Genomic DNA, 26,374 nt, shown 5'->3' on the forward strand with positions numbered 1-26,374 from the left:
AAATCTTTGAGCAATTCTCTACGAAATCGGTCTTTTTTTTAATTTAATTTTTGTATTTTTCAATCCGGCTGAAACTCTTGGTGCCTTCGGTATGCCCAAAGAAGCCATTTTGCATCATGAGTTTGTCCCCGGGAAGACGGTAATAACAAAATTCATGCCATTTCAATAACAAATATTGTTAAAATAACAGAAAGTGTTATGGAATCTTCTTGAAAAATCCATTTTTGCATAAGGGTTTCATAACAGTTTATGTTATCATAACAAAATTTGTTATTGGTCTGATATTGGTTGTAAGCCAAAACAACTTTGGAATAACATTTTTTGTTATGGAAGAATACCTGAAACTGTTATTCGGATGATCGGATTAGTTGTTAAAATAACAAAAAATAATAACAAAGTTTTGTTCGAAGAATAACTAAAAATGTTATTAGTCTGTTATTACAATAACAATCCAATAACAAAAAAATCATAACGTCGAATAACAAATCTTGTTATAAATAACATAAAATGTTATTGGCCTAGTATTTTCAAATATCAAAAAATGTTATTCCCGTGTTATTTCCGTCTGCTCGGTTCCATATAATTTTCCATACAAATTTGGCAGCTGTCCATACAAAAATGATGTATAAAAATTCAAAAATTTGTATCTTTTGAAGGAATTTTTCGATCGATTTGGTCTTTGGCAAAGTTGTAGGTATGGATACGAGCTACACTGGAAAAAAATGATACACGGTAAAAAAAATTGGTGATTTTTTATTTAACTTTTTGTCACTAAAACTTGAATTGCAAAAAAACACTATTTTTATTTTTTTCTCATTTTCTGATATGTTTTAGGAAACATCAATTTGCAATCAAAAAGTAATTTAGTGAAATTTTGATAAAGTTGACCGTTTTTAAGTTAGGCCATTGCAAATATTTTTTGAAGTTTATGTCCCTCGACTCTGATCAAAGTCGAGCGAGGGGCAAACAAATAAAAAAGGCTAAAAATTACAGGCCACTGTGTCAACATTTGAATGAAAATTGTGTTTTAAAATGCATCATACACCTGTCCAGTTGTTTTACAATCATTGATTTCCAAAAATTCTTAATATTGACGAAAATTTTATTTTTGCGAGAAATTTTTTTTTTGCGGTGCTGTACATTTTCTAATGTCGATATCTCAGCAACCAATAGTCCGATTTACAATGTTAAAACAAGAAACATTCGTGAAATCTTCCGATCCCTTCGAAAAAATTTGTTGGAAATTTTTAAATCAAGACTAACATTTGAAAAGGGCCAAACATTGAATATTACGTCTATTTAAAATGCTAGTCTTGATTAAAGTTTTTTCAAAATATTTTTTTCAAAAAGATCGGAAAATTTAACTAATGTTTCATGTTTTAACATTGAAAATCGGACCATTAGTTGCTGAGATATCGACATTAGAAAATGGTAGGTTGTTTTGGTGAGACTCAGAAAACTTCAATTTTCGTGTTTCTTTTTCTTTAAGCGGTTGGTCACTCATGGTCACTATTTTTAAAAATCGTAAAACTGCAAATATTTCACTGAAATCAAACTTTCTTGAAAATAGAGCCCTATATCAAAAAATCTGTAAGGTACTTTTCGATTGAAAATTCAATTTTGCATTGAAAAATTACGTCAAATTTGCTTTTGCATGAAATTTCCATTTTTTACAAAAATCACTATATTTTTCAAAAAATCATAACCCAGCGGCAGAATTTTTGACCACATTTCTCTATGGCTCAAAAGTTGCGTGTTTTTGTCCCCTAAAACATATCAAAAAAATTTCGAAAATAAAAAAATACATATTTTGGGAAATTGAGTTTTTGTGAAAAAAAAAGGTTGATCAAAAAATCTGCATTTTTTTCCGCATATACTTACGCCTTTGCCGAAGACACCAGATTGCTCAGAAAATTCACTCAAAAGTTACAGCTGTTTGAATATTTACGTACAATTTTTGTATGGACAGCAGCCAAAATTGTTTGTTTTAAAATCGTTGTGATCGATAAAGACAGGAAATCTTATTCAGAGTTGTTTACAATTAATAGCATGAAACGTAACAAAAACATTCTCACAATTACCACAAGTTGATACCTGTACCAGTACACCAGATTCTTAATTTAAGTCAAAAGTATTTTTCAACATTTATTCAAAAAGAAGCTACGAAACTTATCCTTTCAAATATAAAAAGATCCCCAAATTCAAATTCCGTCAAATGATTCAATAATCCGAATCAATTTTTTTAAAGAGCAAAATCGCAAAAAAACTGATTGCGCAATTCAGAATGTGTTTATGTTTTGAAAATTGAGCTAGTAACCTTTGGGTACCATTCTAACGGCCAACTTTCAGCCCTGGAACCACGTCCAAACAACCACCAACGGAAAACAGTAATTAATTCTATATATGCACTATCCCTGACTCTCAGTGTAGTTGCGGTACCTCTCTCCCCGCCCCAGGCACGAAATGAATCCCAAAAATCTGGAGTTTTTTTTTGAAAAGGACCAATAAACCAAATTTTCAGTTTTTGCTTTTTGGGTGTTTTTCAATACCCCTGACTCAAGGCGGTTCTAAAAACACCCAAAAAGCCAAAACTGGAAATTTGGTTTATTGGACCTTTTCAAAAAAAACTCCAGAAATATGTTCAATTTCCAGCACCACGATCAACGCGGGAGGAAGTCACACGTCGACACCACCACCGCAGTGTTGCCATCCGTTCGGCGTCGCGTTCCGCGTTTCTGTGCGGGAAACCCCACTTCCTGATGCCATCACGGAACAATGCAATTGTCAAATACGTATGATTTTCCACCAGCGCAAAATTTGAGTCTTTTCACGGTGTGACTCTGTTGCGCAAATTATCATAATTTGCTAACGCAATTTCCGCTGACGAATCGAATTAAAACCGAACTCGCTGACGTGACCACATGTCAGTTGGACCGACTTTTGCCAGAACAACCGGACCGCGCGTTCTTTGGTTGGAGCCCGGTTTCCGGTGGGAAATTTCGTGCAACTGCGGGAATTCGAGTGTGAAATTCGAAACTATGAGTTTCACGCTAACATGTCAAACTTTTTAACGCCCGAAAGTATGCAACACGCTTCTCTGTCAAAAATACAAAACAATGCCTTTTATTTGGAACAAACCATACAAGCCACATTATCGTCCGATTCCGCTCATCCGGAGGGCCAGCAGCTGAACGATGGCCAGCCCCGCCAGGAACAGGGGCCGCTCCAGCTGGTCCAGCAGAAGGGTGGTCGCGGCCCGGTTGCAGGGTGTCTTGCCGGCGGCCGATTCGCACACGCAGACCTCGATTTCGCGCCCGCTGCGGTCCTCCGTGTAGCACGTGGACGCCGTCGAAGATTCGTTGTCCACGTTCATCTTGGCGCACATGTACGTGATGTTTTCGACTGTATAAAAAACAAGACTTTTGTTATTGTTTTATGTACTATTTTAAATATATTAAATTCAAAAAGTTAAAAAAAATCCAACTATGGGAACAGTAATTTCATCGTGCATCTAATGTTGGCATATAAGCTCTGATCAGCATTAAAATGACGTTTTCAACTGAAATCGAATAATAAATTGTTCAGAAGGAAGTAAGTAGAGCGTCCAATTTCCCGGGGTTACAGAATTCCCGGGAAACGGGAAATTTTCAACAAATTTCCCGGGAAATCCCGGGAATTCCCGGGAAATTTTAAATTTATCAAAAATTGTTCTGATCCTAATTTTGGTTAATATTTTGCAACAAAATAGTATAAAATAGCAACTATAATGGTCAAAATAAGTGTTAGGTTCAATCATTACTATGGCTGCTTGTAAAAAAATACAACTTCAAGAAAATCTTTAAATCTTTCAATTCGTTCAAAATATCAAAAAATAATTATTAGTATTTTGTATTGATAAGAAGTAGCTAGGTTTAATTTTTAAATCAGAGTGTTTGGAAAGTGAGTAAAATTAATCCGTGCTCCAAAACGATATAGAGCTTAGAGAATATGGTCATGAATAAAATTGATAATTTAGATTAAATGAAAAAAAAAATCATGCAGCAAATGTGTTTTTCATGACAAAACCACAGACAAACAGACGTGTAACTCTTTTTCAAACCATCGCCAACTAAAACCGTCATTTCAAATTCAAATCAGTCAAAAAATGGATGCCGTAGTACCGCAACAAGACACGAACGTCGTCGGTGGCGCCACCGTATCCCTTGGCCCTTTGACGTTTCAGTGCATCACCGTGTGTGTGTGCAATGTTTTCTTTATAGCCAACACGTGGGGAGAGAATCCAAATCCAGTCTGTGACAAAACATTGAAATGAAACAAAATATAATAAAGAAAATATGTTTTTCATGGCAAATAATTTATCCAGAACAAAACTAACTGGTTTAATCTCATGAATAAATCGATAAGTATTGAATTTACTTTTAAAATCGGCTATTCACTTGAAATACCATTTTTATGTAATCACAACTCAAAACTATTTGAAATATGTTTGCATTTTTTGGGAATACGAAGTAGTTTTTTTTTATTAAATCTTACGCCCTTGGTAGTTCTAGTGCTCTATAAATTTTCAACTTTCAACTGTAATTTCTCAAACACTTTTAAACAAATTAACCTAATTTTTCCTGAAAAAATCCTCTTAGAGACATACCAATTTAATTTTCTTCCAATTTGGTCATGATAAACAAAACGTAAACAAAATAAATTTTGATCTTGGGGGGAAGAGGTACCTTATTTTCAAATGATATAACACATTTTAATTGTTTATTTTCATTTCATAATATTGTAATTATTGTTGCCCAACAAATAAACAAAATCTATTCCAAGTTGTGAATGCTTCAGAAATTAATATCATCTGAAATAAAGTTTGACATGAAATTTTCAGACGAACTGATAAGTTCAATAAGAACAGAAAATTAAATCTGATAAAATAAAATTTAGTGCTTTCATTATTTATTTTGAAGTTTCAAAAATGTACCAAAAAGTTAAGAAAATGTATTCTTCCGCTTGAATTTCGGGAATTCCCGGGAAATTTTGAAATTTCCCGGGAAACGGGAAATATTTTTTTTCGGGAAATCCCGGGAATTCCCGGGAATTTTTTTCCCGGGACGGGAAATTGGACGCTCTAGAAGTAAGTAATCAAGTTAAAATGAAAAGCTTAGCAGGATAATTTGTTTGTAATAATTGAACTTAAACTCATCCTGAGACTATTTTATAATTGAAATCCTTCCAAAAAAATCCTGTTTAATTGCTTTCCTAAAACAATACTGTATCAATGCTGCTTAGTGGTACATAAAGCTTGATGTAATTTGACAAAATTTAACAAATATCAAAAACCATGCTTCTCCATAAACGGTTTCCACGGATTCGTTTTGATGGAGGAGCAAAATATAAAATTTGTTTATACAATTCCATCCAAACTCGTTTCAAACAATTTCGCATTCGCATTCGCATGGAGATGGTGATCTTAGCGGGTTGCAGACTGGATTTCGTCATGTATATGTGATGATTGTCTAGCCCAGGTTGCTTAGAAATTGATTAAAAGGAATTAAAACCAATTCTACCAGAACAGGACAGGCAGCACCATAAAAGCCATCCATTGTCGGCCGCTCCCATCTCCACCATTCACCGGGGCAGGAATAAGGATCAGGAGCACGGGAAGTGTTGATGCTGAACTTACTTAGAAAAAGGTAGCGAAACCGCAGGCCCAACCCTATAGTGGAACTTGATTAAACTGACCGTTTGACCAAATTTGATCGAATTTAAACAACAAGGTTGCGTAAGTGTCGCGGGGAGTTGGTAGTTGTGAAAGGCTATGGTCTAGGAGTCGCCCTAAGCAAGCGATACGACCGTTGGCATAAGTGATGTTTAATTTAGTTTCTTTATTCTCAAGGCAAGCAATCGGATGCTGCTGTCGAGACGATTCACGTTTAGTTATTGGAAGTTATAATATTTAGAAAGTGATGCTTTATTCTCAAGGCTGTCGAGCTAGTTTCTATTTAGTTGTTGTAAATTTTATAGTTTATCCCGACACGAATATTTAGTTGAGATCAAATCTTAGACAGCCGGCTGCGGAAAGATAGGATCTATGTAGCTACAATCAGCACTCAAATATATCAATTATTTCCATACTCGTTCGTTTATGCATAATTTTACTCTCAAAGTAACATTAAATCTACATTTATTTATAATTAGATGAATGCATTCTATTCAAGATGTTGAATGCGAGATTTATCGTTTAGGAATCTTAATCTTATCATGAAAAGGTTTATAAATCCAAACTCGTTTCAAACAATTTCTCTAAAATGTTCAAATGGTTCAACAAAAACTGTTTCAAAACACTTCGACGGCAACATTTCAAAAGGCATCATGTACATTTTGACACTTTCTGAGTTATTGCATATTCTTAAAGTACTCCTAACTAGACTCCTAATAAACTACCCCTCCACCAAAAATGATCAAAAGTTACTTTAGTAAAGTCTTATTAATAATGAATTTAAATAAAGTAAAATAAACAAAATCTCTGGCATCACCAGTGCCTGTTTATATAGCCCTGTCAACCTGTCAAATAAAAGACTACAAGAACCGCGAAATAAATAATTTTAAGCAGTGCATACAAGAAAATTCACTAAAAATTTGAGCGTCTAATTTCCCGTCCCGGAAAAAAATTCCCGGGATTTCCCGAAAAAAATTATTTCCCGTTTCTCGGGAAATTTATAAATTTTCCGGGAATTCCCGAAATTAAAGCAAAAGTATGCATTTTCTTGACTTTTATGAACCATTTTTTAAAATGCTCTGGAAAAAAATGGAGAAACTCAACATTATTGACAAATTTTATCATCAAGATTTAATTCTGATAATTTAAATTCCTGAAGAATCTGGAAATTCAGATACAATTAAGGTAAGCTTTTAAAAGAATAATTGGTGTTATTTCATTAACAATATATAATATTACTCCCTTACCGAAAAAGTAAAATTGAGATTTTTTACGTTTTTGTTTATTATGATCAAATAAGTTGGAAATCGAATTGGCATCTCAAAATTTTTCAATTAGTTTTGTGCAAGAAGAAAAAAATTTTAAAAGCCTTGCCGTTTTGTTCAAGAGTTGAAATGAGTATGATTTGTTTTAAAAAGTAATTTATCATGAAAAACATAATTTTCGCATGTTTTTTTTTTAATTTCATTTTTATGTGTCAATCCACACTCTCTCAAGCTGGTCACATTGGCAAGGCAAATGAATTTTATGATTTTGCAGTATGGATTCATTTTTAAACTTACTGTCTAAACACTAAAAAATACTTCTCATCAAAAACACTTGAGGTAGGTATTTTTTAGATTTATTGTGCGATTGGAGTTTACAAAATAAGAAAAATATTTTTTTCTTGCAGTTGTATAATTTTTTATATGCAGTATCTTCACACTTGTTTTCGCCATTAAAGTCGCTGTCCTATACAATTAAGTTGCATAATATAAATCAAAACCAAGATATAACAATTTTCAATAAATTTAAAATTTCCCGGGAAATTGGTTGGAAATTTCCCATTTCCCGGGATATTTGCAACCCCGGGAAATTGGACGCTCTACTAAAAATCATTAACAGATTGATAAACTTGGAGAAGTTCGGCAGCGGTTTTGTTTTGTGTGATTTGCTGCCTCCTCTATCTCTCTCTTTCGCGGGTGAAGAAAGCTTTTAAGCAAACATGTTTTTTTTTGCGGTTATTCTACCCCTGACACATTTTCTAGAAAAAAAACTTAAAAAGAATAAAATAAATTTTACAAAAAAATTATTTTTTTTTAAGACAACAATGACAAGTTTTTTAAAATATAAAAACGTATTTGCGTAATTCTAATTGTTGAGATTTTGAACCTAATTGGTTGTTTTGGTTGTTTCTATAAAGGAGTGTTTGATTAGGAACAAAATTTAATCATTAATTTAAAACTGACACAAAAGCGTCCAAGAAACATATGCAAACACGGGCAGTCTTGCTGATTCCTGAAAGACGTCTTAAATTAAAAAAAAATATTTTGGAAATTCTTCTACATCAAAAATAAAATGGAAACCAGGACATGATTGTTTATTTCAATTGATTTTTTTAAATGATTAAAAAATAAACTTAGAAAAATATTTACAACGGCCTAAAATTAACTTCAAAAAGAATATTCACTCCAGCAAAATATGTTTTTGAAAAACTGAGAAATTTTCCTCCAATTTTCATTAAACGTATAATTTTTGTTGCAAAATAGATTTTCTCGGTGTCTAATAAATTTTCCTTTCTCGAAAACTATTGATTCGACGTTCAATGTCAAAACATGATTTTGGCAGAATTTCTTGTTCTTATTAAACATATAATTTTTAAATTTAAAAATCAAAGTCAACGCTAAAAAATGTTAAGAATCCAAATTTATTGTTTAAGCCTTTACGTCCATTTCATTCCGTCCATTAGTCGAATTTCTAAAAGGGGTTGGTTTAAACCAGGGGTGCTCAATGTTTTTGAATGGCGGGCTAAATTTGAAGTTCGCATGAGCTTGCGGGCCAAACGAGATAAAAATTTGAAAAAAAATAAAATAGTGCTATCGATCAATAAAACTGAATTAGGCATGTATTGCTTGAAGTTTTTTTATTTTTGAAATTTCAGGCGTTTTTAGAAAAAAATCATTTAAATATAAGAAAACAAAAAAAAATGCTCCGAATTCAATGGTGAAATTTTATTAAAATCTGAAAATCAAAAAAAAATAGCAACATAAGTATTGTTCATCTGCTTTTCATTGGATCTTTCGTGCCTCAAAAATCATTGAAATCAATACAACAATTTTGACTCAATACAATCGAGATTTCACAAATATAATGAACATCAAAAGGTATTTAGTTGAATGCGTATGTATTTCAATTGATTTTTTATTTATGTTTTAAATATATTTAAGAATGAGTGGCACAAACGTTGTAGTAGTGGCGTAATTTTATTTTAAAATATTTAATGTTTAATTCTAACGATAAAGCAATTTTCACATTACACATACTTGCATTCGTAACCCACACGTTATGAGTTCAAATCACGAGGAGAAAGGTTTCCAAATGCAATAAGTTTGAGGCCCAGGTAATAAAAGACCGTACGTAATATTTTTTGAATTATTATATACTAATATTTTAGCTATCTTTACAGTTTCCTGCGAAGAACGCTCTATTACTCGTTTCCAAAAATGTTTGATGAAAATTTTGACAAAATTTAGTCTTTTAAATCACATTTAAACGTGTCACTTACAATGTTTTTATAAGTTAGATTTTTATTTGTTTCATATAATCGGGATCAAAATATGGAAACAATTATAACTTTTATAATAACAAAAACTAAAAAGGTTCACAAAAAAGCATAAATTTAACCTAAATTTTTTGGAATTAAAAAATCAATTACAGATGTGACAAAATGGGTCCGCGGGCCACAAAAAATCACCTAGCGGGCCATGCTTTGGTCACCCCTGGTTTAAACTATGTTTCGGGGGCAATATGATATATACGTTAAGATGTTAATGCTAATTTTCATTTGAATTTTTGAAAATTTGAATATTGACATTTTTAAACGCTCAAGTACATTTTCCAACCCTTTTTCCTATTTTTTTTAACCATGACTCTTCTACAAGAGCAGTTCTCTAGGATTTCGGTCATTCGATTTTTTTTTTGTATTTTTTAATCCGACTGAAACTTTTTTGGTGCCTTTGGTATGCCCAAAGAAGCCATTTTGCATCATTAGTTTGTCCATATAATTTTCCATACAAATTTTGCAGCTGTCCATACAAAATTGATGTATGAAAATTCAAAAATCTGTACCTTTTGAAGGAATTTTTTGATCGATTTGGTGTCTTCGGCAAAGTTGTAGGTATGGATACGCACTACACTGGGAAAAAATGATACACGGTAAAAAAAAATTGGTGATTTTTTTATTTAACTTTTTATCACTAAAACTTGATTTACAAAAAAACACAATTTTTTTTATATGTTTTAGAGGACATAAAATGCCAACTTTTCAGAAATTTCCAGGTTGTGTAAAAAATCATTGACCGAGTTATGAATTTTTGAATCAATACTGATTTTTTCAAAAAATCGAAATTTTGGTCGCAAAAATTTTTCAACTTCATTTTTCGATGTAAAATAAAATTTGCAATCAAAAAGTAATTTAGTGAAATTTTGATAAAGTGCACCGTTTTCAAGTTAAATCCATATTTAAGTGACTTTTTTAAAAATAGTCGCAGTTTTTCATTTTTTTAAATAAGTGCACATGTTTGCACACTTTTGAAAAAAATATTTTTGAAGTGCTGAAAAAATTCTCTATATTTTGCTTCTTCGGACTTTGTTGATACGACCTTTAGTTGCTGAGATATTGCAATGCAAAGGTTTAAAACAGGAAAAAGATTTTTTCTAAGTCCCACCCAAACAACACACCATTTTCTAATGTCGATAAATCAGCAACTAATGGCCCGATTTTCAATGTTAAAATATGAAACAGTCGTGAAATTTTCCGATCTTTTACCTAGAAATTTCTGAAAAGTTGGCTTTTTATGTCCTCTAAAACATATCAAAATATAAAAAAATTAAAAATAGTGTTTTTTTGTAAATCAAGTTTTAGTGATAAAAAGTTAAATAAAAAAATCACCAAATTTTTTTACCGTGTATCATATTTTTCCAGTGTAGTCCGTATCCATACCTACAACTTTGGCCAAGACACCAAATCGATCAAAAAATTCCTTCAAAAGATACAGATTTTTGAATTTTCATACATCATTTTTGTATGGACAGCTGCAAAATTTGTATGGAAAATTATATGGACAAACTAATGATGCAAAATGGCTTCTTTGGGCATACCGAAGGCACCAAAAAAGTTTCAGTCGGATTAAAAAATGCAAAAATTAAAATTGAAGAAAAAAGACCGATTTCGTAGAGAATTGCTCACAAACAAAAATGCTTTAAAAAAAAATTAGTTATATCAATGAGTGGCTCAAATAGTTCACCAAAGCATTAATTTCATTTCGATTAATTTTATATTGATTTTTGCTCCAACAACCATGCTTAATTGTGGAACTATCTTCCTGTTCAAAGTTTTAGCTCGATCGAAATATAGTTTAATCGTTCAGGATATATTAAAGAATGTTCTATTTTAATAAACATGTATAGAAAAAGAAACTCAAAAATTCTCAGATAAAATCATTTCGAAGAAAGATTAACTTTCCTTTGTCTTTAAATTTTTAAAGTTGTGGAAAACAGTATAGAATATTTTTTAAAAAAATAATCATTAAAACCAAAACATACTAAAAAACAGTAACTGAATAATTTGGCAATGTTATTCATCAACTTACTTGCCCCATTGTACCGATAGGTGAACCGAGCGCAGACCTCTCCCCGGACCAGCCGACACGCAATCTGGGACGGCTTGTCCTTGTACTCGCTCCACATGTACTCCGTGTCCGGAACATTACTGTTATCTGACGAAGACAAAAAAAAAGTGCACTATTTCAAGAGAATTTCAACACTCTAAAGAGGCTTAAAGCATTACTCGTCACCACCAGCGGATGAAAGCACGGAATTCCGGTGGCCTTCTTCAGCAGATTTTCGCAGGAAACATTCTTGTACTGACTATCCTTGTTGTACTTTGGCCCGAGCCACGTGAACCGGAAGCAGTACGGATTGTTCTTGTACTCCTCAGCTGGCGATAGGGTCGTCTGCCGAGGGTCGTCCTCGTCTTCGACTGAAAGTTTCCAAGTTTAGAGACCAAGATTTCTCCACAAACCCTAACAAAGGTGAATAATTACCGCCAACAGCACAGGTGACATAAATCACTGTCACTAGCAACCATAATCGATGGTGCATTGCCCCTTAAAAATCAAACCACCCCCAAAAGCTTATCACCGATCTAATTCTTCCCGAAAAAGCCCATAAATCACCGTCCGACAACGTTTATGACAAAGAAGTGACTGTTTGCGCCAGCCAGACCTACAGCGAAGATTTCACTAATTGAAGCTATCTTATCTTATCGATTTAAAAGAAAAAACGTTCAATGGATGGCCACTCCAAAGGTGGCAAGGCATTTGCTGATAAGAAGTCGCGTCGGAGGCCAAACGGCGTTGTTTGGTTAAAATTTGTTTGAATTTGCGAAACTTCCGGGGATGCGTGAAATGTTTCGAGCAAAGCTTGGGCACGTGTACAGAGCTTTCTCGAAAGCTTAGCGACAGGATGTGCCATAAAATGATAGACGGTTCAGCCTGAAGATAGATTCTTTTGAACGAATATTTGGGATGAGATTTTTAATAGATTAAAACTACAGTAATTGTTCGGTAACTGGGCCGAAGCCCAGTTAAAAAGCTGACAAACGTCAAAAAACCAAAACAAACCGAAATGACCGAGGGGTTAATGGATGCAATAATCAAGTTCAATAAATAAAAATACTGTTTTCAAACTTTTATTTAATTTCAAATCACAATTAAAGAAATATGGAAAGTAAGCATTGTAAATGCATTTGAGTAACCTTTATTTTTATATTTCATTTGGAAAATATTATGCATCGGTGGTTCCCTCGTTATTTTTCGGTCAGCCCAATTAGCGAGCAGCATTCGATGATAGGGCTACGTTCTCAGCCCAGTTACCGAACAGATACTGTATTTGGATTATTTAAATATGATTTTATCGATTTTATTGATGGCAATAATTTCTAATTGAGTGACAGCAGTTTGCATCATTTGTTTCTAAAAACAAAGCTCAATATAATTTTGCGAAACGGTGATACAAAATGATGTGAATGAAAAAAAGGGAATTTCTGATTTCTTAGGAAAAAGTTGAAGGTTGTAGTTGAGAAATAGCATACACTCGAAAAATAATATATCAGTTTTCAAAGAAGGCTTTGCATCACTAAAAGTTTAATTTAAAGTTTAAAAAATAGGAGACGGCACCTCAACCTACCAAAAATGCAAAATAAAATCAAAGTCGTGTTGTTAAGCTTACAAATTTGGAGGATTTTTTGGGAAGATTTTATCGCACAAATTTTGATAACACATGTCATTCTGACATTTGGCGAAAAAGTGTCAATCCCCTTCAAACTTTTAACCGACATGGCATGAGAATATATATCAACAGCCACACCAATTTTAACTTAATCAGAAAAGGTCAATTTTAAATTATGATTTAAAACATTAGATTTCGCATTATTTTAAAACTCCTTGAAGAAAATTTATCTATGATAACATATTTTTCCAGAAGATGACCAAATTTACCACAGTAAAAAAAATTCAACTTTTTCATCGGACAACTGTATGTTCGTATCCTGACCTTCAAAAGAGTAAACCGCTTGCATTTTCAGCAAATCCGTGCTTTTGATTCAATTAGTTACAAGATCCTCTGTAATTACTCTTAGTATTAAGAACAATGTAATTACAAAAGGCGACTCGGACCTAACAAGGTCCCAGTACCGAAAAGGACCTAATAAAAATAACTTTATGAAAAAAAAATCAATTAGTTGCCAATCCATACATTTGAAAACATCATAAATTTGTCCAACAAAGGTATTTTGCATCTTTTTTCTCGCAATATAAGAATCTATACAAATGTGGGACTGTTCACACAAAAAAAGCCATTGAAATATTCCGAATTTTTTTTTTCGAAAAAAACAAATTCTGATCGTTTTGGTGTTTTGGGAAAAATTGGGAAAAATTGTGAAAAATTGGGAACATTGGGTACTAAAGCCCTATGTCAATTTTTATGTACAACGGTAAAAAAACACGATAAAAAACCATTTCTGACTCCTTTTTTTTTATTTTAATGCAAATGCATTTTTTGACAAGACAACATTTTTTCGATGGATTAAATATGGTCCCCTTGGTCCCCTTGGCTGTCAAGTAGGAGCTTTTCTGTCAAGAGGACCGCGAGGTTAGTTTTTTAAATTGATTTAAAAATCCATTTCAAACTCTTTGTGGTCGTACAAATGGTCATTGTACTCAGAAAAATAAGCTTTATCGCTGTAACAATAATATCAGCAATCTAAGCTTCTTTTTAGGACCCAATCGGGTCCTAAAATAAAGCCTTATTTTTCTGAGTATAATCACCCTTTGAACCACCGAAAGGTATTTAAAAAGGATTTTTAATTCCATTTTTAAAAAAAATTAACTTCACGGCCCTTCTGCGCAGAAAAGGTCCTGCTTGACAGCTCGTTCCAAGGGATCATAGTTGATTCATCGAAAAAATGTTGTCTTGTCATTTTTTTTTTGTATTAAAACGGAAAAAAGTGATCAGAAATTGGTTTTTATCGTGTTTTTTACCGTTGTACACAAAAATTTACATAGGGCTTTAGTGTTCAATTCCAACAAAATCGGCCGATTCCAAAAGATTTTTTTTATTTTGCTGCAGCTTTGTGGAAGTTTTTCTTTGACAAAAAAGACGAATTGCAAAAAAATAAAAAAGCATAAAAGTTGAAATTACGAGCCATGGTTTCAAAATTTAAATGAAAAAACTGTTTTAAAATACATTATACACCTGTCCCTTGACCTGTCCAGTTGTTTTGCCATCATTAGTTTCCAAAATATCTAAGTATTGACGAAAATTTTATTTTTTGCGAAATTTCATTGAGAAATTAAAAAGAGAGATGTGAGCCGGTAACGTGGAGTGAAACATTCTCAGCTGTCATGGAGTCTTTCACAGCAGCTTGACAGAAAATTTAACTCCATGTTGCACTTTTATTTTCTCAATAAAAATTCTAAACATTTTTAAACAAGCCCAAACATGCTAAATATGATTATCAATGCAGAAAAATGCATTTTAGGTTGTTTTCAGTTGATTAGACTTCTATTTTCATGGAAATTGTGAATTTTTTAGGAAAACAATTTTTTTGCCCCACGATTTTTCAGACCAATTTTAAAGGGACGGGTGACATAAACTTTGAAAAATATTTGCAACGGCCTTAGTGTTTCCCTTAACCATTGCTGATCTTTTTTTTAAAAAAAAAAGCTGAAAAATTGATGGGTCTTTTCGTTCCCACTTAAAATAGTAGTTTATGCAACAAGATTTTTTCAGCATGAGTCGTACATTTATCCAACGAGGTTTACCGAGTGCTGAAAAAAATATGTTTTGCAACGAGTTGCTTGCAACTTTTTTTTGCAATTCCGAAAAACGCATCTTGAATTGAATTTTATGTCAAACATGCATATGTTTAGTAAATTCGCCGTTCAAAACAAAAACATATGGAAAAATGTTACTTTTCGATCCTAATGTTGAAAAGTTAAACTTTTGCGGAAGACTGATATTGAAAGGTATTAATTTTTCATTCTGTTGTTTTTGGTAGGGAACAGAACTTGATTTTCCATTTTCGGCTTGTGTAAAATGTAAAAAAGTAGACTTTTTGAAATTTTGTGCTGTTTTCAAATATTTTTCCAGTTCAGGCTTAGCATTTTAAATAGGTCAACAAATTTTCAATTTGTTTTTTTTTTGTGTTTTTCAAGGATGTAATATGTTTAACATTGAAAACCGCTCCATTAGTTTCTTAGATAAATATTAGATATATTGGATAAATATGTGTATAATTTAAATTCTTCGAAAACTAGATTATTAAAGAAAACCAAATTTTCAAAAAAAATTTCGCCCCACACCCATGCCCTCGTACAACGTTACCACCCAAAAACGTAACACCTCCCCGGTTTCGTAACGCCTCCCCATTTTTGACGTTTCTCGTTTTCTTTGCGCGTCCTTTTCGCGGTGGTGGTTGGTGACGTTTCGCTGCTTCGTGTCGCAAATACATTTCGGAGCCAATCGAATCGGATCGGGACCCGGCAGCTCTTCTTCGATTCCATTCCAGGGTTTTTGGGTTCTTTTGCGGGGAACCTGTTGGAAGATTAGGCGGAGGTTTGCGGAAGACTGTTAGTTTAGTTAATTGTGGTGTGATTCGTGAAATATCCTTCAAATTTAAAATGCACACGGTTCTCACCCGGGGGAACGCCATCCTGGCCTATTCCCTGAGCGTCCTGGCCTTTCTGACGTTCTGCTGCTTCGCGTCCACCTTCTTCGTCGATTACCGGACCAACGCCAAGATCAACACGGTCAAAGTGCTGGTGTAAGTAAAAATGTTTAACCCAACCCTTCCGCGAATCCCGGAACACCACGTAAGCAATGAAAAAAAAATGCTCTTCCTTTTCTATTTTTGCAGCAAAAATGTCCCCGACTTTAGCGCGTCCCGCGAGAAGAACGACCTGGGCTTCCTGACGTTCGACCTCAACACCGACCTGAACGGGCTGTTCAACTGGAACGTGAAGCAGCTGTTCCTGTACCTGACGGCGGAGTACCAAACGGAGCAGAACGAGCTGAACCAGGTGGTCCTTTGGGACAAAATCATCCTGCGCGGCGAGAACGCCAACCTGGACTTTAAGAACATGAACACCAAGTACTACTTCTGGGACGACGGCAACGGTTTGAAGTGAGTTTAGCTGGTTTGGGTAGACAGAAACTAAAAACTAAAACCTTTTTCGCAGGAACCACCAGAACGTGACGCTGACGCTGTCCTGGAACATCATCCCGAACGCGGGCCTGCTGCCGAGCGTGTTCGCCCACGGCTTCCACTCGTTCAAGTTCCCCGAGAACTACATGCCGTCGCCGGTTTAAGTTTCGGCAGCGTTTTTAGATAGTGGAAGAGGAGAGCAAGCATCAACAACATCTCAGAGTTGGCTTTCCGGAAGTGATTGTAGGGGGAAGTGTTAAATTACGATAGGGGGAAGATTGTCGTAGGACAATTTAAGCAAGTAAAAGCACACAAAAACAAAACAAAAACACTAGAGAATGGAGTAATTTTGTTCTGGGTAAATCAAAGTGCAACTAAAAATAAATTACGATCTAATTATCTTGATCGAAAAAATCGAAAAATAACTTCACGTTCACTCGAAAGAAATAATTATAAACTGTCATACTTATTTGGAGTCAAATCGGTCTACGATTTTCGACAATTTCCTATGTGGTAGGTATTGCACTTTCTATAGTAATTTCCCGACTCACGATTGAAATATTTATATGTTATTCGGAATTTGTTGATAGTCGATCGTAATTTCTAGATCTACCTAGTATCGACAAATTACGACCAACGGTCGAGAAAATCTCGATATAACTTAGTATATGTATGTTTCCAAAAAAAACATTGAACATTAAAAATATTCTAGACTAAAAAAAATAGAAATTTCAAAATTCAGAAATTAAAAATTGTGAAACCCAAAAATTGAAAAATGTGGATTTAAAAAATTAAACATTCAAGAAATAAAAAAACAAAGTTTAAGCTTTAAAAAAAAATTAAAATTCAGGAATTATCAAATTTTACCATTACAGGATTCAAGCCTTTTAAAGTTTAAAGAAAATAAGAATTAAAAAATTGTAAAATCCAAAAATTATAAAGTTCAAGAGCTCAAAAACATAAAAACTCAAAGATTCAAAAACTCAAACATTTTGAAATCCAAAATTTAAAAATTTACACACTCGGAATAAAAAATTAATATCAAATTAGGAAATTCTAGAATTTCAATATTCAAGAATTCAATGTTTGAAAATTCTTAAACCCGAAATGTAAAATTCATAAAATAAAAAAAAAGACAATATTTAAAATCCAAAATTCAAAAAAAGCAACACTAGGAATCAAACAATTAAAAACATTAGAAAATTTAAAAATTTTATACATAGATTCAAAAAGTAAAAAATGGTTCAAAATTTGTTATTTTTAGATTTACAATTTAAAAAAATCTAAAATTTAACACATTCAGAAATTAATAATTTTTATACTCAAAATTTAAAGAATTTAAAAAAACTTTTAAGTGTAAAATCCGAAATAAAAAAATAATTTAAGAATTCTTAAGTGCATAATCCAAAAATGTTGAGTTTCAAAATTAAAAAAAAATGAAATTATGAAATTTAAACATTGATGAATTAAAAGTTATACGCAAAGATTTCAGAATTAAAATAAACGAAAATCTTAAATCAAATAAACTTTTATGAAATAAAAAAATAAAAATTTCAAGAATGCTAAAACCATAAAATTAAAAAAAAAATAAAAGATATGCCTCAAAATTCAAAGTTTTAAAAATACAAAAGAATAAGAAATTGAAGAAATTTATAGTTCTAAAATCCTGTTGCCAAAAAAAATCAAGAATATAAAAATTAAAAATTAAAAAAATGTAAAATCCAAAAAATAAAAGATATCCTAAATTTAAGAGTTAAAAAAATAAAAAAAATCAATCATTCAAAAGTCGGAAAGCTCAAAATATTAAGAATTCAAAAAAAAAATAAAATTCTAAATGCAAAAAAAATATATGAAAAATAAAAAAATATTAAATTTTAATTAAATTACAATCCATGGTGTCAACATGATTTTGAAGATTTTAAAGTAAAAATTTATCATTTTTTGAGACTTTAAAATTTAATTGACTTTGATTTAGTTTAGATTTTCGATTTTTGTTAAATATTAAATATTTTTGAATTTTGAATTTTTCTCACACTTTTATTTTTGTTTTGGATGTTTTGAAATATTTAATGTTGTTTACATTTTTTTTTTGTTTTAATTTTGATTTTTTTTTTCAATTTTTTACTTTCTTTAATTTTTTCAATTCCTTGAACTACTTAATATTTATAATTTCCTGAATATCTTAAATTTCTTAAATGTCTAAAATTTTTTAAATTTCTTAAATTTTTAAAATTTCCTAAATTTTGTAAATTTCTTAAATTTCTTAAATTTCCTAAATTTCTTAAATTTCTAAAATTTTAGAATTTCTCAAATTTCTCAAATTTTAAAATTTCCAAAATTTCTCAGATTTATAAAATTTATAAAATTTCTAAAAAAAATTAAAATTTATAAAATTTACTAAAATTTTTAAAATTTCTAAATTTTTTTGATCGATCCCAGACATGCTAAATGTGATTTTAAACACAGAAAAATGCATTTCTAATTTTTTCAGTTGGTTAGACTTATAGTTAGTTTATAAAATTTTGAAGTATTTTGAAGAAAAAAATAGATTCAAAAAATAAAAAATGGTTCAAAATTTTTTATTTTTAGATTTACAATTTAAAAAAAAATATAAAACACTAGAAATTAATAATTTTTATACTCAGAATTTGAAGAATTTAAAAAACTTAAAAGTGTAAAATCTGATATAAAAAAATAATTTAAGAATTCTTAAGTGCATAATCCAAAAATGTTGAGTTTCAAAATTAAAAAAAAATTAAATTATGAAATTTAAACATTGATGAATTAAAAATTATACGCAAAGATTTTAGAATTAAAATAAACGAAAATCTCAAATCAAATAAATTTTTATGAAATAAAAAAATAAAAATTTCAAGTATGCTAGAACCATAAAATTAAAAAATATGCCTCAAAATTCAAAGTTTTAAGAATACAAAAGAATAAGAAATTGAAAAAATTTATAGTTCTAAAATCCTGTTGCCAAAAAATTCAAGAATATAAACATTAAAAATTAAAAAATGTAAAATCCAAAAAATAAACTTTATCCTAAATTTAAGAGTTAAAAAAATAAAAAATTCAATCATTCAAAAGTCGGAAAGCTCAAAATTTTAAGAATTCAAAAAATAAACTCTAAATACAAAAAAAATTTGAAAAATAAAAAAAAATATTAAATTTTAATTAAATTACAATCCATGGTGTCAACATGATTTTGAAGATTTTAAAGTAAAAATTTATCATTTTTTGAGACTTTAAAATTTAATTGACTTTGATTTTGTTTAGATTTTCGATTTTTGTTTAATATTAAATATTTTTGAATTTTTCTCACACTTTTATTTTTGTTTTGGATGTTTTGAAACATTTAATGTTGTTTACATTTTTTTTTGTTTTAATTTTGATTTTTTTTTTCAATTTTTTACTTTCTTTAATTTTTTTCAATTCCTTGAACTACTTAATGTTTATAATTTCCTGAATATCTTAAATGTCTTAAATTTTTTAAATTTCTTAAATTTTTAAAATTTCCTAAATTTTGTAAATTTCTTAAATTTCTTAAATTTCCTAAATTTCTTAAATTTCTAAAATTTTAGAATTTCTCAAATTTCTCAAATTTCTCAAATTTTAAAATTTCCAAAATTTCTCAAATTTATAAAATTTATAAAATTTCTAAAAAAAATTAAAATTTCTAAAATTTACTAAAATTTTTAAAATTTCTAAATATTTTTGATCGATCCCAGACATGCTAAATGTGATTTTAAACACAGAAAAATGCATTTCTAATTTTTTCAGTTGGTTAGACTTATAGTTAGTTTATATAATTTTGAAGTATTTTGAAAAAAAAAAATAGATTCAAAAAATAAAAAATGGTTCAAAATTTTTTATTTTTAGATTTACAATTTAAAAAAAAATTTAAAACACTGGAAATTAACAATTTTTATACTCAGAATTTGAAGAATTTAAAAAACTTAAAAGTGTAAAATCTGATATAAAAAATAATTTAAGAATTCTTAAGTGCATAATCCAAAAATGTTGAGTTTCAAAATTAAAAAAAATTAAATTATGAAATTTAAACATTGATGAATTAAAAATTATACGCAAAGATTTTAGAATTAAAATAAACGAAAATCTCAAATCAAATAAATTTTTATGAAATAAAAAAATAAAAATTTCAAGAATGCTAGAACCATAAAATTAAAAAAAAAGTTAAAAAATATGCCTCAAAATTCAAGTTTTAAGAATACAAAAGAATAAGAAATTGAAGAAATGTATCGAGGTTTTTAAGCGAAGATGGCGTTCGAATGGTGAACGCCCGAAATGTCAAAATCACGCAGTGGTACCAACATTACGGAACAAGTGTGCCATGGCATGACAGCCATATTTTTTTTCTAATGTTGGTGCTACTGCGCGATTTTGACATTTCGGGCGTTCACCATTCGAGCGCCATCTTCGCTAAAAACCCGGATAGTTCTAAAATCCTTTTGCCAAAAAATTCAAGAATATAAACATTAAAAATCAAAAAAATGTAAAATCCAAAAAATAAAATATATCCTAAATTTAAGAGTCAAAAAAATAAAAAATTCAATCATTCAAAAGTCGGAAAGCTCAAAATTTTAAGAATTCAAAAAAAAATAATATTCTAAATACAAACAAAATACGAAAAAAAAAATATTACATTTTAATTAAATTACAATCCATGGTGTCAACATGATTTTGAAGATTTTAAAGTAAAAATTTATCATTTTTTGAGACTTAAAAATTTAATTGACTTTGATTTTGTTTAGATTTTTGATTTTTGTTAAATATTAAATATTTTTGAATTTTGAATTTTTCTCACACTTTTATTTTTGTTTTGGATGTTTTGAAACTTTTAATGTTGTTTACATTTTTTTTTGTTTTAATTTTGATTTTTTTTTTCAATTTTTTACTTTCTTTAATTTTTTCAATTCCTTGAACTACTTAATATTTATAATTTCCTGAATATCTTAAATTTCTTAAATGTCTTAAATTTTTTAAATTTCTAAAATTTTTTAAATTTCCCAAATTTTGTAAATTTCTTAAATTTCCTAAATTTCTTAAATTTCTAAAATTTTAAAATTTCTCAAATTTTAAAATTTCTCAAATTTATAAAATTTTGAAAAAAAAATAAAATTTCTAAAATTCACTAAAATTTTTAAAATTTCTAAATATTTTTGATCGATCCCAGACATGCTAAATGTGATTTTAAACACAGAAAAATGCATTTCAAATTTTTTTCAGTTGGTTAGACTTATAGTTAGTTTTTATAATTTTGAAGTTTTTTGAAAAAACATTTTTTTGCCCCCTGATTTTTCGAACCGATTTTGAAGGGGGGGGACATAAACTTTGAAAAATATTTGCAACGGCCTTATTTTATTGAATTTTATATATTTTGTAAGTTTTGAAATTTTTATATCTTTAAAATTTCAAAATAACTTTTTTTTTATATTTGAATTTTTCTTTTTAGAAATTCTTTTTTTTAACGCTCGAAAAAAAAAATTGTCATTTTTTTCAAAAAAAAAATGGTTGTAATTTCTCGATGGTAAGACGTAATTTGTCGATGTTAGATCAAAATGTTACTACAGTCCAGATTCGGTTATCCAAAGTGAAAATTTTCTATGACTTTTGGATCATCGAGTCTGGACTGCATCGATAAATCTTAATCGTGAGTCGAGAAATTACAGTCGAGTGTAAAAATCACCACATAAATATTTGATAATGATTGAAACAGAACTCTTTTGATAGCTGACAAGTTTATTTCCAGAAAAAAATACAATTTAATGCCCTTCTACAAGCACGCCAACCGCGACCTCATCGTACTCCGGAAGTACTCCCGCATCCCGTCGTCCAGTTCGGCCAACTTTCCCTCCTTCACAAACTTCTCCAGCGTGTCCTTGCTGCCAATCCAGAACAGCAAGTTCACAATCAGCACCGCTCCCTCGTTCCGGTACTGCTCGTTGACGATCTTGATTTTCCCCGCGTTCGCCACAATCGCGTCAATGTTCTCCTCAAGACTCTGCAGAAAGATGGTGTTCTTCTGCTTGGCCAGGCAGAGCAGCGCTTTCAGGACGCTTAAATCGATTGAGGATTTTTTGAGCAGATTCGGCAGCATTTTAAGCCAGAGTGTGAAGATGTCCTGTCCGTACTCGCGCCAGAGGCGATCGTTCAGCACGATAATGTCGCAAAAGAGAATGAGGATGCGGTTGCGCGTGTCCTGCGGCAGCTTGGCTTCGATGTAAACTTCGAGCAGGGTTTTGAGGAGGCCGCGGGTGTTTTGGTTGACGGTTGAGCAGTCGGTTTCGAGCAGCATGTAGCGCAGAACTTTGAGCAGGAGGGCGTTCAGTTCGGGCGAGCGGAAGCGCCACCCGTTGACGCACGCCTCGACGTACGTGACCACTTTGGCGTAGTTCTTGCTGCGGTCCGATCGGAAGTTTTCGTTGAGGCAGCAGTAAAAGTAGCAAATGTTGAAGTTCTGCTGGTAGCACTTTTCGTCCACGTTGCGTTCGGTGTTTTCGTCCGAGACGTTGCGCTGCTTTTGGGCTTTCGTTGCGGCCGGGCTCTGCTGGTAGGGGAATCCGGCCAGGATGTGGCTGCAAAAGTTCTCGGCGTATTCCGCGCGGAACCAGCGACCGAGGTCGGAGTTGTTGGTTTCTTGGCCGTAGATCGTGATCAGTTCCCACAGCTGGATGGCAATGTCCAGCAGGAGACTGAGCGTGGTGGCCGCCTCGTGGGACAGGACAAGGTCCGAGGACTCGAAACCGGACGTGGTGGGGCGGACCTCGAGCCAGGACTCGAACAGAAGCGGCATCAACATTTGAACGTAGGTTTTGAGCTTGCGACCTTCGTCGAGTTGGTCGGACATCGTTAGGCGAGTCTCGCCGATGGCTTTGCGGAAGAGGAACGGGAGGGCGCATGGTTCGTACAAGTTGCGCTTAATCAGTGGGAAGTGTCCGGGGGTTTTCACGTCGAACACGTTGTCGATCTTGAGCGTGGCCGATGAAATTTGAGCGGATTTGGTGGCGAATGGATTGCTCTGATCCTCAACCTCCATCGGTTCCACCTCACCATCTTCCACCAGCTCCTTCTTTCCACGCTTGCGGTCTATCAAGATCTTCAGCATTCCAATCAACCGCATCAACACCCGCGTCCTCCACTTGGTGTTCGTCTGCTGCTTGTTCAAACTCAGCGTCAACGTTCGCTCCGGCTTGGACTCGTTCCTCAACTTGGAAATCATGTCCAAAAACTGCGGAAAGATCTTGTCCCTGTTCAGCAGCACCAACCTCGGCAAATACATCAAATATGTATCCAACAGCAGCAGCGAATCCTCCTGAATTCTCGGCTGGATGTGGGTCATTGCGCAGCGCAGAAAGGACAACAGAACGTCGAAGAACGGCAGAATATTCTCCTCTTTGGCCGCGGCGAAAAGCAGGCCCAACGTTTTATAACAATCCCGACGAACGTCCCGTTCCAAATCCACGGCCACACTGGCAATCGATTTCACCGCCAGACTCAGATTGTTTTCGGTGATTTCCGTCGGAAGCTTGCCCAAAATTTCGCGAACCCCCCGAAGACCATCGCACTTCGATGCCGGATTATTCTGCTTTAACTTTGCCAAGCAATCCTGGAAAAGCAAAAATCAATCAGCGAATTCAATGATAAAACCATGAACCACCTCACCTTCGCCGTCAAATTCCGATGGGACAGGGCGGACGGGTCCGACAGGTTCCGCTGCTTGAGCTGCTCCGGGATGACGATCTTTCGCACCTTAAAGTTGGTCTTCGTCACGTTCGTCCCCTTGGGCAGTTTGGCACCCTTGAGCTTGATTTTACTCTTTTCCGCCTTCTTAAACTTCCGCGAGTTGCCACCCATTTTTGCGCGCTGGTTTCTGTTTTACCCGGTAAAGCTCGGAACGATCTGCGTTCGATCACTTTGGACCGGTGCAATCAAAACAAAAACACGTGCGAGAGCGCGTTTACAGAACTGACAGCAAATCGATGAAATCGCGATGCTGTCATTTTTTGAAATGTCATGAACAACTCGGTATCTACTCCAGTCCAGCGTTGCCACATGTACAGATTTATCTGTCATGGTACAGATTTTCAGCAAAGATTTGAGTACAGAATCTGTACGTACAGATGACAGATATTTGGGTCACCGTACTGATTTGTACAGATTTTCAGATAAAACAGATTCTTTCTCAAAATGATATTATTGAATAGTTAAGTTATTGCAATTATCTCAACATTTAAAAACTTTTCATTGATTAAATCTAGTTTAACTTTTGAAACATTTAGAAATGGATCAAGCTTATATTTTTTAACGATCTTAGATCCATTTATGCTAGAATATTTTCTCTTAATACTAACCCCCAGTACGCCGCGGGTAATTGGCTCCCTCCCACTAACATTTACACACAAGATCCTCTGTAGTTTTAGGTTTTTCTTAGGTTTAAGAAAACTGCATTTACAAAAGCAGACTCATTGCTAACCAGGTTTCAGTACCGACAAGGACCTAACAAAAATAATGTATAGCATTTCGTTCTAATAAAGTTATAACATAATTTCCAGCATTTCCCATTCTTCTCAAAAATGATTTTAAAATGAAGGAGAACACAGGTAAAATAAAATCTAAAATACTTTAAAAATTTAATAAAAGTTGAACTGAATCATACAGAAAATAATGAGTTATAAAGTTTATTGTATTTTTTTAAATTAATTTGAGTATATTTTTAAATTACATGAAAACAACATGATTTTTTTATATTCATAATCTTGCTATTGCATTTAAAGCATTTTTTGCAAAAAAAAGGTTAATAATAAAAATTTTCTTTTTAGCATGCCATACTTTACATGCACTAAATTTAAAACATATTTACAACCGCCTTGTATTTGCCTGAATATTAAAAAAATTAATCCTCGTTTTTCAAAACATTATTATTTGTTTCTTGAAAGGTAACGCCATTATGTCACATTAAACTATTTAATAAATGGAATCTGGTCAAAGTAAATTTTATTGAATGTTTTCGAAAAATCATGTTTTGCACCATCAACTGGGTCAATCGGGACTGCTGTCTGTATGAATATGGATTACAGTCTAACTTAGATTATTTAATTCTTAAATTCCTGAATTCTTAAATTCTGAAATTCTGAAATTCTTAAATTCTGAAATTCTGAAATTCTAAAATTCTGAAATTCTGAAATTCTAAAATTCTAAAATTCTAAAATTCTAAAATTCTAAAATTCTAAAATTCTAAAATTCTAAAATTCTAAAATTCTAAAATTCTAAAATTCTAAAATTCTTAAATTCTTAAATTCTTAAATTCTTAAATTCTTAAATTCTTAAATTCTTAAATTCTTAAATTCTTAAATTCTTAAATTTTTAAATTTTTAAATTCTTAAATTCTTAAATTCTTAAATTCTTAAATTCTTAAATTCTTAAATTCTTAAATTCTTAAATTCTTAAATTCTTAAATTCTTAAATTCTTAAATTCTTAAATTCTTAAATTCTTAAATTCTTAAATTCTTAAATTCTTAAATTCTTAAATTCTTAAATTCTTAAATTCTTAAATTCTTAAATTCTTAAATTCTTAAATTCTTAAATTCTTAAATTCTTAAATTCTTAAATTCTTAAATTCTTAAATTCTTAAATTCTTAAATTCTTAAATTCTTAAATTCTTAAATTCTTAAATTCTTAAATTCTTAAATTCTTAAATTCTTAAATTCTTAAATTCTTAAATTCTTAAATTCTTAAATTCTTAAATTCTTAAATTCTTAAATTCTTAAATTCTTAAATTCTTAAATTCTTAAATTCTTAAATTCTTAAATTCTTAAATTCTTAAATTCTTAAATTCTTAAATTCTTAAATTCTTAAATTCTTAAATTCTTAAATTCTTAAATTCTTAAATTCTTAAA

General features: G+C 31.6%; 4 protein-coding genes across 4 annotated transcripts in view; 2 read left to right on the top strand and 2 right to left on the bottom strand.

The window, feature by feature from the left end:
• Positions 1-26,374, top strand: part of LOC120416350 (protein LTV1 homolog) — a 155,283-nt gene that overhangs the window by 118,465 nt on the left and 10,444 nt on the right. The gene's annotated exons all lie outside the window — the stretch shown is intronic.
• Positions 3,101-11,955, bottom strand: LOC120416382 (uncharacterized). The gene is made up of 4 exons (XM_039578117.2): positions 11,794-11,955; positions 11,538-11,729; positions 11,341-11,466; positions 3,101-3,402 (listed from the first exon to the last, which is right to left on the bottom strand). Exons 1-4 carry the CDS (start codon positions 11,849-11,851, stop codon positions 3,152-3,154), a joined length of 627 nt encoding a protein of 208 aa, XP_039434051.1. The 5' UTR covers positions 11,852-11,955; the 3' UTR covers positions 3,101-3,151.
• Positions 15,716-16,871, top strand: LOC120416351 (signal peptidase complex subunit 3). Its single transcript, XM_039578083.2, has 3 exons — positions 15,716-16,073; positions 16,167-16,433; positions 16,489-16,871. Exons 1-3 carry the CDS (start codon positions 15,931-15,933, stop codon positions 16,616-16,618), a joined length of 540 nt encoding a protein of 179 aa, XP_039434017.1. The 5' UTR covers positions 15,716-15,930; the 3' UTR covers positions 16,619-16,871.
• Positions 22,200-24,426, bottom strand: LOC120416366 (testis-expressed protein 10 homolog). The gene is made up of 2 exons (XM_039578101.2): positions 24,141-24,426; positions 22,200-24,084 (listed from the first exon to the last, which is right to left on the bottom strand). Exons 1-2 carry the CDS (start codon positions 24,330-24,332, stop codon positions 22,252-22,254), a joined length of 2,025 nt encoding a protein of 674 aa, XP_039434035.1. The 5' UTR covers positions 24,333-24,426; the 3' UTR covers positions 22,200-22,251.

This window comes from Culex pipiens, chromosome 2 (assembly GCF_016801865.2).
Source record: "Culex pipiens pallens isolate TS chromosome 2, TS_CPP_V2, whole genome shotgun sequence".
NCBI classification, from domain to species: domain Eukaryota; kingdom Metazoa; phylum Arthropoda; class Insecta; order Diptera; family Culicidae; genus Culex; species Culex pipiens.

Coding starts and splice junctions, on each gene's coding strand:
- LOC120416366 (XM_039578101.2), bottom strand. CDS start 24,332: ATGGGTGGCAACTCGCGGAAGTTTAAGAAGGCGGAAAAGAGTAAAATC. Junction 24,085..24,140: donor ATCGGAATTTGACGGCGAAG/GTGAGGTGGTTC, acceptor TTGCTTTTCCAG/GATTGCTTGGCAAAGTTAAA.
- LOC120416382 (XM_039578117.2), bottom strand. CDS start 11,851: ATGCACCATCGATTATGGTTGCTAGTGACAGTGATTTATGTCACCTGT. Junction 11,730..11,793: donor TGTCACCTGTGCTGTTGGCG/GTAATTATTCAC, acceptor GGAAACTTTCAG/TCGAAGACGAGGACGACCCT. Junction 3,403..11,340: donor CTATCGGTACAATGGGGCAA/GTAAGTTGATGA, acceptor TTTTTTATACAG/TCGAAAACATCACGTACATG.
- LOC120416351 (XM_039578083.2), top strand. CDS start 15,931: ATGCACACGGTTCTCACCCGGGGGAACGCCATCCTGGCCTATTCCCTG. Junction 16,074..16,166: donor AACACGGTCAAAGTGCTGGT/GTAAGTAAAAAT, acceptor CTATTTTTGCAG/CAAAAATGTCCCCGACTTTA. Junction 16,434..16,488: donor GACGACGGCAACGGTTTGAA/GTGAGTTTAGCT, acceptor CCTTTTTCGCAG/GAACCACCAGAACGTGACGC.